Here is a 17,158-nt window from a genome sequence, read left to right on the forward strand (position 1 = left end):
CAAGGAGATAATGGCTTAGTGTTAATGGTGGCACTGGACTGGTTTGTCAAGGTTAATATTCTGGGGATAGAGGTTTAAACCACACCACAGCAGTAGGCAGAATTTGAATTCCATAAACACAAGGTGTAGTGAAGGTGCCAGCCATTACCAATCCTTGTAAAAGCCCATCTGGTTCACTAATGCCCCTATTGGGAGGGAAATCTGCCATCCTTATACAGTCTGGTCTCCATGTGACTCCAGACCCACAGCAATGGGGTTAACTCTGGACTGCCCTCTGGAATGGCTGATCGGACCCTTCAGTTCAAGAGGCAACTGGGAAACTGGTGACAAATGCTGACATCTTGCCAGCGATGCCCACCTCCCAATGACTTTTATCTTATTTTTACAAAATGAAGGGGACACAAATAATGCCTGAGCCGCTCAAGAGGAAATATCTCCCCAGGGCTGGATGTTAAATCAAGGCCCTGTTTCCCCAGAGGTAGGGGCTAGAACAGGACCATTTTCCCTGAGACGGGGAGCACGGTGGCTCAGTGGTTAGCACTGCTGCCTCACAGCGCCAGGGACCCAGGTTCGATTCCAGCCTCGGGCGACTGTGTGGAGATTGCACATTCTCCCCGTGTCTGCGTGGGTTTCCCCCAGGTGCTCTGGCTTCCTCACACAGTCCAAACTTGTTCAGGCTAAGGTAGATTGGCCGTGCTAAAGTGTTCATAGTGTCCTGGAGTGTTAAGGCTAGGTGGATTAGCCATGGGAGATGCAGGGTTACAGGGAGAAGGTAGGGGGATGCGTTTCGGAGGGTTGGTGTGGGCTTGATGGGCTGAATGGCCTGCTTCCACACCGTAGGGATTCTATGATTTACCCGTAGACAAACATCACTAAAGCAGATCCGTTATCCGATCTTTCAGGGATTTTAAGTACACCTCAACACATCAAAAGTAATTGAATGGCTGTGACTTGGATTGGAGCACCCTATCATGGCACTAATGTTCATTCTGTCTCTCTGCTTCAGAGGCAAGAATGCAGTAATATCTAGGGGGGGGAGGTCAGTCCAGCGGGATTCAACCTTTTATTTTCACTTCGTAATGCTCTGGTGTTCTTTCAATAGCGCCCACCCCATCCCGGTGCCAGTCCAGCATCAGCAAGTAGCACCAAAGGAGCCACTAACCTTCCACTTGAGGTGCCCGCCATTACTGACAGATACGTAGGTGGTGGAACCAATGTGCCAAGATCGCAACCACCAACCTCTGGCAACGCTTCCACCCCACCACCACCCCCCCCCCCCCAACTCCAGCAGATGCCACCTGTGGGCAGAAAGAATGTGACACCGCCATTGGTCACTTCATCACCCACAGCAACAAAAGAGGAGGGGGAGACAGAGAGAGTGAGAGAGAGAGTCATCCAACCCCTCAAGGGACCATCACTGATGGTGATGATGTCAATGCGTCTGATGAGATTCCAATGCTCCATGAGTACAGCCACTGAAAATAACCAGCCACCTTTACTAAGACGGGAAGCCCAAGATTAATAATGACCCAATTCCAACTCTGGTCTCGGGTTTCCCAACCCAAGAGCCCACAGGCACAAGCGTGCGTTGCAATATCCATTACCATTGGCCTCCATCAAGGCTCTCCCAAGGAGCAAGGTCTGCCCTCTGTCAATGGCAATTCAAAGAGATGCCCATCTCCCACACACCACCGCATCCCCAGAGTCTCGATGGTGCCCAGCAATGCCTATCCCATGCCAAGTCACGCTGCGGGCAAACAGAGCTGGACCGAGATGGTCTGGAGGCCACGCCTTCTGGAGCGCAACACACTCTGCCAATCGGGAGATAGGCTGCTTGTTTCACTACACACCGCATGTGTGTGTGTGCGTGTGTGTGCGCGTGTGCGTGTTCGTGTGTGGACTAAACTCAGAGCAATAAGACTACCCTGGAAATCTCAATGTGTCTGCCCGATGCTTCTCTGAATTTGCAAGTTTTGAGAAGATCTGTAGCTCAAGTTGAGGTTCAGGTTGTAGGTTTGCTCGCTGAGCTGGAAGGTTCGTTTCCAGACGTTTCATCACCCTAATAGGTAACATCATCAGTGGGCCTCTGGTGAAGCACTGGTGTTCTATCTCACTTTCTATTGATGTATCCTGGTCTGTTGTGGTGGGTGATAATAGTTTTTCTGAGAGCTTGGTAAATGGGGTCCGAAACTCCATCAATAAACGCATCGATTTGGTGGACTTCACCAGTTTCCTCATTTCCCCTCCCCCCATCTTACCCCAGTTCCAACCTTCCAGCTCAGCACCGTCTTCATGACCTGTCCATCTTCCTTCCCAGCTGTCCACTCCACCCTCCTCTCCGACCTATCACCTTCATCCCAACCTCCATTCCCCTATTGCGCTCTCGGCTACCTTCTCCCCATCCCCACTGCCCCTCCCATTTCTCGCTCCACCCTGGTGACTCCCAGCCTCATTCTTTCTGAAACTTCGACTTTCCCGCTCCTCGGACGCTGCCTGACTTGCTGTGCTTTTCCAGCAACACTCTCATCTTGACGTCGATTTGGACCCCATTTGCCAACCTCCGAGAATAAGAACCGGAAATGATATCACCCATTTTGAGAGACCAATTCGCATCAATCGAAAGCAGGGCAGAACACCAGCACTTCACCAGAGTCTCACTAATGATGTGAAAACAAACCTTCCAGCTCAACGAGCAAGCTTACAACCTGAACTTCTCTGGGTGATACAAGTTGGCGCCTCCATTATAATTGCCCTGAGAGATGGTATTCAGCAGGAATCAATGTTACACATTCGCAAGACGTTTCAAAAACTCTAAACACAATGGAGTAAAAAACAGAACAGTGCAGAGCGAACATGCCATCTTTGCTGGCACAGACAATGTTTTATAAAAGGAAGTGACAAAAACCACAGCAGCAAACAAGGCAAAACTCTCGGGGGGGGGCGTGCAATACAGTCAGAGCACTGGGGTTGGACTGGAATTTGGGCTCTCTCTTCACAGACCGGACATCAGAGAGAGAGAGAGACTGGGGTCGGATGGACAAATGCTCCCTACCTGATCGGAGAGGCTGGTGCAGGAGCCGGTGAAATCCTCCAGGTCAGATTTTGAGCCTCCATCGCGGTCCTCTATCACCAGGTCAATCGGCATCTTGCCCTTCAAGCAGCTGATGTAGCGGTGGCAAAAATTATCACACAATTCGTGGACCTGCGGTGGAACCAAGAGAGAAATGGGCGAAGGGTGAGCCGAGCAAAGACAGACGGGGCCACTCAGGCCAGTGGGGGGGAACACAGACACTCCACACAGCCACACTAATACCACGGGGAATCCAGCAAGCCCACTGCTTGTTGAAGGGCACCAGGGGATCACTTTGCCTTTATACCTACAGCTTACGCAGTTAATGATAGGGCCCTGGGGCATATGGTCAACCAGAGGGGCCGAGAGGTGCAGGTACATAGAAAGTGGCATCACGGGGGGGGGATAGGGTGGTGAAGAAGGCGTTTGGTAATCTTGCCTTCATTGGTCAGAGGACGGAGCATAGGTGTCGAGACCTGACGAAGGGCTTAGAACCGAGATGTCAGTCCTCCTCGGATGCTGCCCGACCGGCTGTGCTTTTCCAGCACCACACTCTCGACTCTGATCTCCAACACCTGCAGTCCTCACTTTCTCCTGGTTGTTGGGATGTCATGTTGTGTCTGTACAAGACATTGGAGAGGTCAGTTTTTTTTTTCCCCCTTCATGCACTCAACAGGATGAGGGCGTCGCTGGCTAGGCAACATTTATCGCCCCTCCTGTAATTGCCCAGAGGGCAGTTATGAGGCAACCACATTGACTCTTGCCCATCTCCCACATGCCACTGAGTGCCAGAGCCTCGATGATGTCCATTCCCATGCCAAGCCATAACATCTAGGCCAGAGCGGGTAAAGATGGCAGCTTCCTTCCCGAAAGGGCATTAATGAAGCAGATGGGGTTTTCCAACTGACAATGGAATCACGAGATTCTTAATTCCAGATACTTTCTGGATTTTAAATTCCACATCTGCTGTGGTGAGATTCGAAGCCAGGACCCCAGAGCACTATTTGGGTAACTGGGTTGACAGCCCAGTGATAGTAGCACAGGACCATTGTCTCCCCTACTGCGTACTGTTCTGGTAGCCCAGAAGGATGTCAGAAGGATGTTATTAAACAGGAAACGGTGCGAAAATGACTAACCAGGATGTTACCGAGACCGGAGAGTTTGAGTTATAAGGAGAAGCTGAATAGTTTAGGATTTTTTTCCCAGGAGCATCGGAGGCTGAAGGTCTATACGTTTGTAAAATCATACAGGGTATGGGTAGGGTGGATAGACAAGGTCCTTTCCCCAGGGTAGGGGAGTCCAAAAATAGAGGGCATAGATTTAAGATGAGAGGGGAAAGATTTAACAGGGACCTAAGGGGCAACTTTTTCACGCAGAGGGTGGTGCATGTGGGGAATGAGCTGACAGAGGATAGGGTGGAGGCTGGTACAATTACAACATTTAAAAGGCATCTGGATGGGGACATGAATAGGAAAGGTTTAGAAGGATATGGGCCAAATGCTGGCAAATGGGACGAGATTAATTTAGGATATCTAGAAGGCATAGATGACTTGGGCCAAAGGGTCTGTTTTTGTGCCGTGTGACTCTATGACCCAAAGGTCAAAGGGTTCTTGTATTTCTTTCAAAAGATTGAGACCAGGAATTGGCGAGGTGGAAACGTTATGTGGGAAATGGAGCCAGAGAGTGTGTTGACAGTGTTCACCCACAGACCAATAGATGTAGGAGAGGCATTCACTGGATTGCAGGTTTCCACTGTCCAACTCTGCTTGTGTATTTCCACCAGGATCTTCCAATCCCAGCTCCTAGCAGGGTCTGTCACAGCAGGCCGAGGCTGGGTGAATCATCAGCAGATAGGAACGTGGAGCAGAAGGCAGCTTCTTTGCCAATCCTCTATCCCCATATCATCTTCCCACTTTCTCCCTATCCGTCGGCACGCCGATAATTACTGACCATTTCTCCATCCTCACCTTCCTGAGGATATTCAGCAACTGTTGGGGGGGAAAGATTAGGCCCAGCTCCTTCCGAAACACAACCAGCCACCATGTATGTCTCAGTGGGCAAGAGGGGTAGGGGAGTGAGAGGTAGAGAGGGGAAAGAGGGCGAAAGGGAAAAGAAGCTGAAGGGGGTTGAGAGGAGGAAGGGGGGGAAGGGGTGATAGGGTGATGGGGAAAGAGCGAAGGGGGGACAGGGAAAGGGGTGAAGGGGGAAAGACTGAGAGAGTGAAAGGGTGAAGGAGGAAGGGGGGAAGGGGGTGAAGGTGGTGAGAGGGTGAGAGGGTGAAGGGGATGATAGGGTGAAGGAGGTGAGAGGGTGAGAGGGTGAGAGGGTGAAGGGGGTGAGAGGGTGAGAGGGTGAAGGGGGTGAGAGGGTGAAGGGGTGAGAGGGTGAAGGGGTGAGGGGGTGAGAGGGTGAAGGGGGTGAGAGGGTGAAGGGTGAAGGGGGTGAGAGAGTGAAGGAGGTGAGAGGGTGAAGGGGTGAGAGGGTGAGAGGGTGAAGGGGGTGAGAGGGTGAAGGGGTGAGAGGGTGAAGGGGTGAGAGGGTGAGAGGGTGAAGGGGGTGAGAGGGTGAAGGGGTGAGAGGGTGAAGGGGGTGAGAGGGTGAAGGGGTGAGAGGGTGAGAGGGTGAAGGGGTGAGAGGGTGAAGGGGTGAGAGGGTGAGAGGGTGAGAGGGTGAAGGGGGTGAGAGGGTGAAGGGGTGAGAGGGTGAGAGGGTGAGAGGGTGAAGGGGGTGAGAGGGTGAAGGGGGTGATAGGGGTGAAGGGGGTGATGGGGTGAGAGGGTGAAGGGGTGATGAGGGTGAAGGGGGTGATGAGGGTGAAGGGGGTGAGAGGGTGAAGGGGGTGATGGGGGTGAAGGGGATAATGGTGTGAGAGGGTGAATGGGGTGATGGGGGGTGAAGGGGGTGATGGGGTGAGGGGTTGAAGGGGGTGATAGGGTGAAGGGGTGAAGGGGTGAGAGGGTGAAGGTGGTGATGGGGTGAAGGGGTGAAGGGGGTGAGAGGGTGAAGGGGTGAGAGGGTAAAGGTGGTGATGGGGTGAAGGGGGTGAGGGGGGTGAAGGGGTGAAGGGGTGAAGGGGGTGAGAGGGTGAAGGTGGTGATGGGGTGAGAGGGTGAAGGGGCTCTTCACAACGATGGCATCGGATGGTGACTCTGGAGAGGTGGTACTGACAGGACATCGTTGCCCCCTTCACCCTCTCCCCCAGCATCGTGGGGTCTTTTTTGTCCAGATAAGGTATCAACTTCATGTCTCATCCAAGAGAAAACATCATCAGATATCAACCAGCAGAGCTGTGTGGATAGAATGGAGTGAGAGAGAGGGGGTGGTAACTGACTGGATTGGTCTACATAGAGATGACATAGGCTTGGAGGGGGGTGGGGGGGGTGTCGAATGGCCTGCATTAAGCGCATGGATAATGATGGGATAGTGTAGGGGGATGAGCTGAGAATAGTTCACAGGTCGGTGCAGGATCAAGGGCCGAAGGGCCTATTCTACGCTGTATTATTCTACGTTCTATGTGCACGGTTCTATAAGAATGCAGCACTCCATTTGTAACATCTTGGAATGTCAGCGTAGACATTCCGTGCTCAAATCTCGGGAGTAGGACTTGCATCCAGCACCATGTGACTGACATAAGGATAGTGATCCAATCCAGAAGCACGGATCTCCCATAGCTTCAAAATGAACCACAGACTCCTATCCCTCTTCCAATGCCACGTCCACCAGGAATCTGGAGATTCCTACGATCTGAAATCGGATCACAGTCTGATCCCTCAAAACATGCACACCCTTTAAACGGAGCTGGCTAAAGCACTTCATTTATTCCAACGGGTGGTGATGATTATCCACATTTTCCGTTATACAAAAGTGCCCAGTGGATGATCCATCTCGGCCTCCTCCAGTGGTCCCCAGCCTTCAGCCAATTCGATTCACTCCACGTGATATCAAGAAACAGTTGGAGACCCTGGATACTGCAAAGGCTATGGGCCCTGACACCATTCCACCAACAGTCCTGAAGACTTGTGCTCCAGAACTTGTTGCTCCCCAAGCCAAGCTGTTCCAGTACAGTGACAACACTGGCACCCACCCGGCAATGTGGAAAATTGCCCAGGTATGTCCTGGACATAAAAAGCAGGATAAATCCAACCCGGCCAACTACTGCCCCATCTGTCTCCTCTTGATCATCAGTAAAGTGATGGAAGGTGTCACCAACAGCACCTGCTCAGCAATAACCTGCTCAGTGACGCCCAGTTTGGGTTCCCCCAGGGTCACTCAGCTCCTGACCTCATTACAGCCTTGGTTCGAACATGGACAAAAGAGCTGAATTCTAGAGGGGAGGTGAGAGTGACAGCCCTTAACATCAAGGCTGCATTCAACCAAGTGTGGCATCAAGGAGCCCTGGCGAAACTGGAATCAGTGGGCATCGGGGGGACAAGTCTCCATTGGCACGAAGGAAGATGGTTGTGGTTGTTGGAGGTCAGTCATCTCAGCTCCAGGACATCTCTGCAGGAGTCCCTCAGGGTAGTGTCCTCGGGCCCAACCATCTTCAACTGCTTCATCAATGACCTTCCCTTCCTCATTAGGTCAGAAGTGGGGAGGTTTGCCAATGATCACACAATATTCAGCATCATTCCCGACTCCGCAGATACTGAATCAGTTCATGTTGAAATACACTAAGATCCAGACGCTATCCAGGCTTGGGTTGACAAGTGGCAAGTAATATTCATATCACACAAGTTCCAGATAATGACCATCTCAAGAGACAGCCTGACCATCACCTCTTGACATCCAATGGTGTTACCATCAATGAATCCCCAATTTCAATGTTCTAGGGGTTACCCTTGACCAGAAACTGAACTGAACTGGACTAGCCACACAAACACAGGGATTACTAGAGCAGGTCAGAGGCTGGGAATCCTGCAGCGAGTAACTGACCTCCTGACTCCCCAAAGCCTGTCCACCACCTATAAGGCACGGGTCAGGAGGGTGATGGAATACTCCCCACTTGCCCTGGATGGGGGCAGCCCCAACAACACTCAAGAGACTTGACACCATCCAGGACAAAGCAGCCTGTTTGATTGGCATCACATCCACTAACCCATCCCTAACCATAACCCATCCCCTCCCTCCCCCACCGACGCTCAGTAGCAGCAGGGTGGACCATCTACAAGATGCTCTTCAGCAACTCACCAAAGACCCTCAGGCAGAACCTTCCCAATCCCACGACTACTTCCACCTAGAAGGACAAGGACATGGGAACACCACCTTCTGTGAGTTCCTCTCCGAGCCATTCACCATCCTGACTTGGAAATATATCGCCGTTCCATCGGTGTCACTGGGTCAGAATCCTGGAATCCCCTCCCCAAAGGCATGGTGGGTGTTCCTACCCCAAACTCAGTGGGTCCAGTGGGTCATCAGCTCACTGTCGCCTTCAGAGGGCAGGTAGGGATGGGTAATAAATGAATGATGCCCAGCCAGCGATGCCCAGATCCCACAAATAAATGAAAAAAGCTGGCAGCTCTGTACCACAGTGGCATTACCACTTATGATGACCCAATATGAGCATCAGCCTATCACCTCGGCTAACACCTCAGCACAGCACAGAGAGAATGTTGCATTGTCAGAGGAACAGAGTCAAACTGAGACCCTTACCTACCTGTGGAATATGAGCAACAAATGTGAATTCTGATTCATATAAAGCCTGGAGTGGGAGAGCTCAAAGTGGATCAAAAGGAAAATGATCAAAATGCTTGGAAATTCACGGGTAAAGCAATGCACATTGTATTATATAGCATCACCGGGATCACACAACATCGCTGTGAGAATAGACATACTATCACAATTTTCGATCTTGGTCTCTTCAGGACAGAATCGCAAGAATACCAAATCTCCGACAGGAGCAACCATTGGCATGAGAAGAAGGTGGTTAGCAAGTTGATTCTGATTGGTAGACGTGTTGCCATGGAGAATGCACCGGGGAAGAGTTTTTGTTTTGTTTGAAATCAAACATAGGCAAGTCAACACCGATTGGTTGAGACACTGCCATGAGGAAAGCACCCAAGTTGAAAAGGCACAATGCACGAGCATTGTTTTTTTTTCCTGTTTATGGAGAACCAGCTCTTCCATCTGAATATATGTAACTATAGTATAATCTTTAAACCATTATCTGAGGACATGCTTTCAATTCCTATCCTCCTCGCCTTAATGTTAAACCATCAGCTGTTAAACTATAATGGATGGCTTAGAAAGGGTGGACGTTGGGAAGTTGTTTCCGTCAAGTGGGGAGAGTAGGACCCAGGGGCACAGCCTTAGAATTAGAGGGGGGTCAATTTAGAATGGTAATGAGGAGACATTTCTTCAGCTGGAGAGTGGTGGGCCTGTGGAATTCATTGCCACGGAGCGCAGTGGAGGCCGGGAAGTTAAATGTCTTCAAGGCAGAGATTGATAGATTCTTAATCTCACAAGGAATTAAGGGATACAGGGAGAGTGCAGGTAAGTGGAGTTGAAATGCCCATCAGCCATGATTGAATGGTGGAGTGGACTCGATGGGCCGAACGTCCTTACTTCCACTCCTACTTCTTATTAACCTCTCTACCTTGCCTTTGTGACAACACTGTGGCTTGAAGAGTTCTGGGTTTTTTGTTGAAGAGAGGTTTTAAGGCATCGAGCAGTCTACCAGAACCACTAGAGTAAGCAGCTTGTGAGGCCTTGGTTTTTTTTTCAAAAGCTGTAACAATAGAAGCAGACTGGATGGGTGGGGTCAAGCTCCCACTCAGCCAGAAGATTTAAGTTTAGCTCTTAGCAGTCACTGTTGGGGGTTTATAACCTCTCTTGGTTACAGCTGCTGGAGTTACATGTGAGACAATTTGGGCTCTGAATTTGCCTTTTTTCAAGAGTGTGAGACATTACTATATCGGAACAGTTAATTAGTGATAGTTTCTGTACTATTCTGTTAAGCTTTCCATTAGAGTGAATTAGATGTTATCTAGCATAGTGACAAAATGTCTGAGAATGAACCTTCCAGCTCAGTGAGCAAACTTACAACCTCAACATGAGCTACAAATCTTCACAAAAATCACAGAGTGCAGTTATTCCAATTCCTTCTTTCCTTTGTTGCATTTTAACTATCGTGGATGAATAAAGTGTGTTTTGCTTAAATCCGGTCGTTTGATCAATTGAATTGCACCTTGCATTTACCTTTCAAATAAGAAATGGTTAGGGACTGGACTATTTTGCGAATAATTGGAGGGGGGGTTTGGGCTGGTCCATAACCAGATGGCACGGGCATGGGGCAGCACTGTGGTTCAGTGGTTAGCACTATTGCCTCACAGCGTCAGGATTCGATTCCCACCTCGGGCAACTGTCTGTGTGGAGTTTGCACGTTCTCCCCATGTCTGCGTGGGTTTCCTCCAGGTGCTCCGGTTTCCTCCCACAGTCCAAAGATGTGCAGGTCAGGTGAATTGGCCATGCTAAATTGCCCGTAGTGTTAGGTGAAGGGGTAAATGTAGGGAATGGGTCTGGGTGGGTTGCGCTTTGGCGGGTCAGTGTGGACTTGTTGGGCTGAAGGGCCTGTTTCCACACTGTAAGTAATCCAATCTAATCTAATCTAAATTTTCTGTAGTGTTAGGTGCATTAGTCAGAGGGAAATATAAGGTAGAGGACTGGGACTGCGTCTGGGTGGGTTACTCTTCAGAGGGTCAGTATGGGCTTGTTGGGTTGAAGGTCCTGTTTCCACACTGTAGGGAATCTAATTTAATCTAATCATAACCTCTCTTGCTTGGTATGATGATATTTGCTATGCGCTGGGGTGGCATGGTGGGTCGGTGGTGAGCAGTGCCAGGGGTCTGGGTTCCGATTCCATCCTCAGGCGACTGTCCGTGTGGAGTTTGTACATTCTCCCCATGTTTGTGTGAGTTTTCTCCCACAGTCCATTGCAGGTTAGGTGGATGGGCCATTCTGAATTGCTTGGTGGCACAGTGGCTGGCACTGCTGCCTCACAGCACCAGGGACCCGGGTTCGATTCCAACCTCAGGCAACTGTCTGTGTGGAGTTTGCACATTCTCCCCGTGTCTGCGTGGGTTTGCTCCAGCTTTCTCCCACAATCCAAAGATATGTAGGTCAGGTGAATTGGCCATGAGAAATTGCCCGTAGTGTTCAGGGATGTGTAGGTTCGGTGCATTAGACAGGGGTAAATATAGGGTAGGGGAATGGGTTTGGGAGGGTTACTCTTTGGAGGATTGGTGTGGACTAGTTGGGCTGAAGGGCCTGTAGGCATTCTATGAAATGTGCAGGCTAGGTGGATTGGCCATGCACAGTGGCTCAGTGGTTAGCACAGCTGCCTCACAGCACCAGGAACCTGGGTTTGATCCCAATCTCGGGTGACTCTCTGTATGGCGTTTGCACATTCTCCCCGTATCTGCCTGGGTTTCCTCCCACAATCCAAAGATGTACAGGCCAGGCGAATCGGCCATGTTAGCTGCATTAGTCAGAGGGAAATGGGTCTGGGTGGGTTACTCTTGGGAGGGTCGGTGTGGACTTGTTGGGCGCCGAAGGGCCTGCTTCCCATACCGTAGGGATTCTATGATCTAAATTGCCCCATAGCGTTCGGGGATGTGTAGGCTGGGTGGGATAGCCATTGGGAATCCAGCAATGGGGGGGTGGGACACTATTTGGAAGGTCAGTGTGAGCTGAATGGCTTACCCTCAAACAGTACGGATTCTATGATCTTACGCCTTCATCTGTCTAACCTCCTGCCACTTCTCCCCCTATCCCAAGGCACACAGGACACGGCCTGACTAGAGCCCATCCTAGCTCCTGCCTATCCCCGCCATCGACTTCCTTATTTACTTCCTTTCAAAATGCAGCCGTCACGTTGGAACGAGGATAGAAACCTTGGGGCTTTCTCTTTATCTGAAAGAGGTTATAAACTCAAATCTCCGGCGAACATGTGTAAGTCATTAAGATTTACATTCTCTGCTGGCCGAGAAAGCACAAGTGAGATCATTAATGTTCTGTGGATCACGTGCCTGAAAATTTAAATAAATCCTTCAGAAATGTGCCAACTATTTCCATCCACCTTTCAGCGTCAGTTATACAACTCTCGCTTCTGAAATCGTAGAGTCGGACAGCACGGAAACAGACCCTTCGGCCCAACCAGTCCGTGCTGAGCATAATCTCAAACTAAACCAGTCCCACCTGCCTGCTCCTGGCCCATATCCCTCCAAACCTTCCCCTTCATGAAATCATCCAAATGTCTTTTGAACATTGTAACTTTACCCACATCCACCACTTCCTCAGAGGCGTTCATTCCACACACGAACCACCCTCTGTGTAAAACGTTTGCCCCTCATGTCTTTTTAAAATCTTTCTCCTGTCACCTTTAAACTATGCCCCCTAGTCTTGAAATCCTCTGCTCTAGAGAAAAGACAATTGCCATTCCCTTTACCTGTGCCCCTCATGATTTTATAAGCCTCCATAAGGTCACCCCTCAGCCTCCTATACAGCAGCGCAAAAGGCCCAAGCCTATCCAACCTTTGCTTGTAGCTCAAACCCTCCATTCCCCTGGTAAATCTCTTGTGACCTGTCATCTTTTGTATAACAGGGTGGTCCGAATTGGACACAGTACTCCAGAAGAGCTTTCACCAACGTCCTTGGTGGGATTTGAATTGACTTCATTGCCACAGAAGATAGTGGAGGTCAGGTAATTGAGTATATTTAAGACTGAGATGGATAGGTTCTTGAGTATGAAGGGGAACAAGGGTTACAGGGAGAAAGTGGGAGAATGATAGGTTTCTCAACCCCAACCATGATTGAATGATAGAGCAGACTTGATGGGCTGAATGGCCTAATTTCTGCTCCTATGTCTCATGGTCTTATGGTACGTACAACCTCACCATAACATCCCAACTCCCATGTTCAAAGAGTCTGAGCGATGACACCAATAATAGAGTCCATACAGTGTGGACGCAGGACATTTTGCCCATCGAGTCCACACTGATCCTCCGAACAGCACCCCACCCAGAGCCATGCCCTTACCTATTCCTGTAACCCTGCAGTCCCCACGGCTAACCCTCCTCGTCTACACCTCCCTAGGCACTACGGGATGATTCAGCATGGCCAATCCAACTAACCTGAACATCTTTGATCTTTAAGTAGTAACATTTCTAGATTCAACCCCACAGCATAAAGGCTAAACCTGGATGACAGTCTGTGGTGCAGTGGTAGCGTCCGTGCGTCAGACCCAGAAGGCCCAGGTTCAGGTCCCCCACCCCCTGACCTGGAGGTATATTACAGCACATCTGAGCAAATTCATTAACATGTCAATCAAACAGGTGGGGGGAGCTGTTGTGGTGCAGAGATAATGTCCCTAATGTGACCAGGAAAGTCTCAGTTCCATCATCCTGGAAGATTTGTTGTGCACAGGTTGGTTAAAAATTTATAAAATTAAATGTCCTATGTGTGATACAGTAGCTCAGTGGTTAGCACTGCTGCCTCATTGCACCAGGAACCTGGGTTCAATCCCACGCTCTGTGTGGAGTTTGCACATGCTCCCCACGTCTCTGTGGGTTTGCTCCAGTTTCCTCCCACAGTCCAAAGATGTGCAGGTCAGATGGATTAGCCATGGGGAATGTAGTGTTACAGGCATAAGGTGGGGGTGTGAGTCTGTTGCCATCGTTTGGGTGAGATGTTGTATCAAGGCTTTGTTCATCATGTCTGGTGCATACATTTGACTCCAGAACAAAGGATCAGAGAAGTCCTTTCTAGTAGCAACAGAAAAGTGGCTGGAGAAACTCAGCAGGTCTGGCAGCGTCTGTGGATGGAGAGAGAAGGCAGAGTTAACATTTCAAGTCTGCTCCTGCACTTCTTCAGAAATGGGGTACTGGGCCCTGAAGAGAAATCATGACTCTGGTTCTCTCTTTACAAACGCTGCGAGATCTAATGAGTCTCTCCAGCACTCCCTGGACTTTGCTTCTGTTTGAGTCCTCCCTGGTGTCTTAGCCAATGCCTATTCTTCAGCCAATACCACCAAATCTGGGTGATCTGGTCCATAAGACCATAAGACCATAAGACATAGGAGTGGAGGTAAGGCCATTCGGCCCATCGAGTCCACTCCGCCATTCAATCATGGCTGATGGGCACTTCAACTCCACTTACCCGCATTCTCCCCGTAGCCCTTAATTCCCCGAGACAACAAGAATCTACCAATTTCTGCCTTGAAGACATTTAGCGTCCCAGCCTCCACTGCACTCTGCGGCAATGAATTCCACAGGCTCACCACTCTCTGGCTGAAGAAATGTCTCCGCATCTCTGTTGTGAATTTACCCCCTCTAATTCTAAGGCTGTGTCCACGGGTCCTAGTCTCCTCACCTAACGGAAACAATTTCCTAGCATCCACCCTTTCCAAGCCATGTATTATCTTGTACGTCTCTATTAAGTCTCCCCTTAATCTTCTAAACTCCAATGAATACAATCCCAAGATCCTCAGCCGTTCCTCATATGTTAGGCCTACCATTCCAGGGATCATCCGTGTGAATCTCCGCTGGACACGTTCCAGTGCCAGTTTGTCCTTCCTGAGGTGTGGGGACCAAAATTGGACACAGTACTCCAAATGGGGCCTAACCAGAGCTTTATAACCAGGGCTGGTCATTGACACATAGCCCTTTCTGGAATCAGTCTTTCACCTGAAACTTCGATTCTCCTGCTCCTCGGATGCTGCCTGAACTGCTGTGCTTTTCCAGCACCACACTCCCAACTCTGATCTCCAGCATCTGCAGTCCTCCCTTTCTCCTTTGTGGAATCTTGCAATTCAGGTGCCTCGTTTTCTTCATAACAGCACTGACAACACTTCAAAAGCATTTTCTTATGAAGCAATGTAAATGTGGCTCCCTTATGGTCACTGGACTTTACACGTATTCATACACGGGCACCTATACTTGGCATGTAAAACGAACAAGTCCTGGCATTATACCTTTTCTTAAATTAATCAAAAACATAAGACAATAGATCCCCTGCTGCACTCTCCATGGCAATAACCCAACCAATCAGGGTCAAGTCAACAGCACCCTTTATCCAAGCTGAATAAAATGTTCTGAGGAAGGGTCACTAGACTCGAAACGTTAACTGTGCTTTCTCTCCACAGACACTGCCTGTCCTGCTGCGTTTTTCCATCAATTTCTGATTTCATCCATATAAATCATTGTTCCCTTTGAAATCCGGCATTCTTGCATCGAGTCCTGATGAACGTGGGATGAACACCTTGTCTCTTGTCTCAACAATGTGCTGGCTTTGGATATTTTAAGGTGCCCGAAGGCAATTAAAACAAAGTATTGCATAACGATGCCAGTTGCTCTCTCAATCATTCCCCAGACCCTTATCTCTGTCTCTGTGTCTCTTGCACTTTCTGTAGATCATGCAGTCAAAGGGAAGTCTCCAACAGGAGTGCAATAGAAACCTCTATAAGGTTTTCTATCCTGTCAGCAGAGCCAAACATGCCCCATATTAATCCTACCTCAGTAAAGCTTCTAAAACCTAGACACTATGGGAAATATCCCTACCGTGTAACTGACTGAGTTAATTAAATGGACTCCACACTCAGCTCATAGCATCACAGCTTTGGGCAAAAATGCCAGGAAAGGCCCAGGCTTTTGGCCTACATGTAGAGACACCAAAGACAATTAAATCGATGGATAAATGAAGGAGGAAGAGATCCGTTCTAATAAAAATTACTATTGAAACTTGACTGAAACCTGATATTAGGCATTTTTTTGAGTCCGGGACCTTAAAATTTTTTAAAAGGCCTTTCTTTCTCCCCCATTATGATTGAAACTTCCAATGAAAGCAGTTGACTCACAAAATGTGGCAACAGGATGTCAAGAGGCACAGGAAAGGCCTGCAGGTTTAGTCCATCATTAGATCCTAAACTGTCAACACTTGAGCTAAGGAAGCTAGAGTTATTCCTTCCTACTCTGGATCCGAAAGGAAGAGTTCACCAAATCGTCCCTCACTCCTAACTGCTCGAAGGCTGGGGTACTGTCATCAATGATGCCCACCCAAGTCGAATAGTTTGCCAATGCTTGTTTCCTCCTGAGCTCTCAATCCCAGGGTTAAAGCTGACAATCGATCTAGCCCTTTTGTGGAAGAGAGTTTTGAATCATCATCATCCTCTGGGTGAGACACGGTAGCTCAGTGGTTAGCACTGCTGCCTCACAGCGCCAGGGACCTGGGTTCGATTCCAGCCTCAGGTGACTGTCTGTGTGGAGTTTATACGTTCTCTGTGTGGGTTTGCTCTGGTTTCCTCCCACAGTCCAAAGATGTGTGGGTTAGGGTGGATTGGTCATGGGAAATTGCTCATAGTGTTCAGGCTAGATGGATTAGCCATGGGAAGCGCAGGGCTATAGGGACAGGATGGTATGCAGTGCAGGCTTGAGAGGCTAAAAATAGCCTCTCCCTGTGCTGTAGGTATTCTGTACAAGTGTGTTTCTTTTCAATTCACTCACGGGATGTGGGCATCGCTGGCCTAAATATCCTCAAGAATTGCTGCAGATCATTCGGTTTGAGTTCACCCACAATGCCCTGAGGGAGGGAATTCCAGGATTTGGACCCAGTGACACTGAAGGAACGGCGATATATTTCCACGTCGGGATGGAGAGTGGAGGGGAACTTGCAGGGGGTGGTGTTCCCATGGATCTGCTGCCCTTGTCCTTCCGGCTGGAAGTGGTCGTGGGTTTGGAAGGTGCTGTCTGAGGATCTTTGGTGAATTTCTGCAGTGCATCTTGTAGATGGTCCACCCTGCTGCTACTGAGCGTCAATGGGGGATGTTTTAAGTGGAAGGTAGGACTTCGCTCTACGGTTTAAGCTGCTAAAGCTGACTAATAAACCCAAGGAGGTCAAAGACTTCAGATGCAGAGAATTTTTAAAAAATCTTTCTCATTAATTTGGCTCTTCGATCACAAGGGTTTCTTTTTAACTTGAAGAGTATCGGGGTTCGGTTAATATTTTGGGTCTTATTGTATATACTTTATATGCAAAAGTTGGGGCAAATTCGGTGCGTGTTGTCTTACTCAAAGCTGAGAAAAACAGTGCAATGACATA

At 49.3% G+C, this 17,158-nt stretch overlaps 1 protein-coding gene across 8 annotated transcripts in view; it reads right to left on the reverse strand.

Annotated features, from left to right (window-relative positions):
* The window catches only part of LOC140454485 (homeobox protein Meis1-like), a 442,925-nt gene that overhangs the window by 283,412 nt on the left and 142,355 nt on the right, over positions 1–17,158 (reverse strand). For all 8 annotated transcript variants that reach the window (XM_072549266.1, XM_072549267.1, XM_072549268.1 and 5 more), the window contains exon 6: positions 3,053–3,202. In XM_072549266.1, coding sequence (XP_072405367.1) covers positions 3,053–3,202 — 150 coding nt within the window. The remainder of the gene's footprint in view (positions 1–3,052; positions 3,203–17,158) is intronic.

The sequence above is a fragment of the Chiloscyllium punctatum genome, chromosome 29 (assembly GCF_047496795.1).
Source record: "Chiloscyllium punctatum isolate Juve2018m chromosome 29, sChiPun1.3, whole genome shotgun sequence".
Taxonomy (NCBI): Eukaryota; Metazoa; Chordata; class Chondrichthyes; order Orectolobiformes; family Hemiscylliidae; genus Chiloscyllium; species Chiloscyllium punctatum.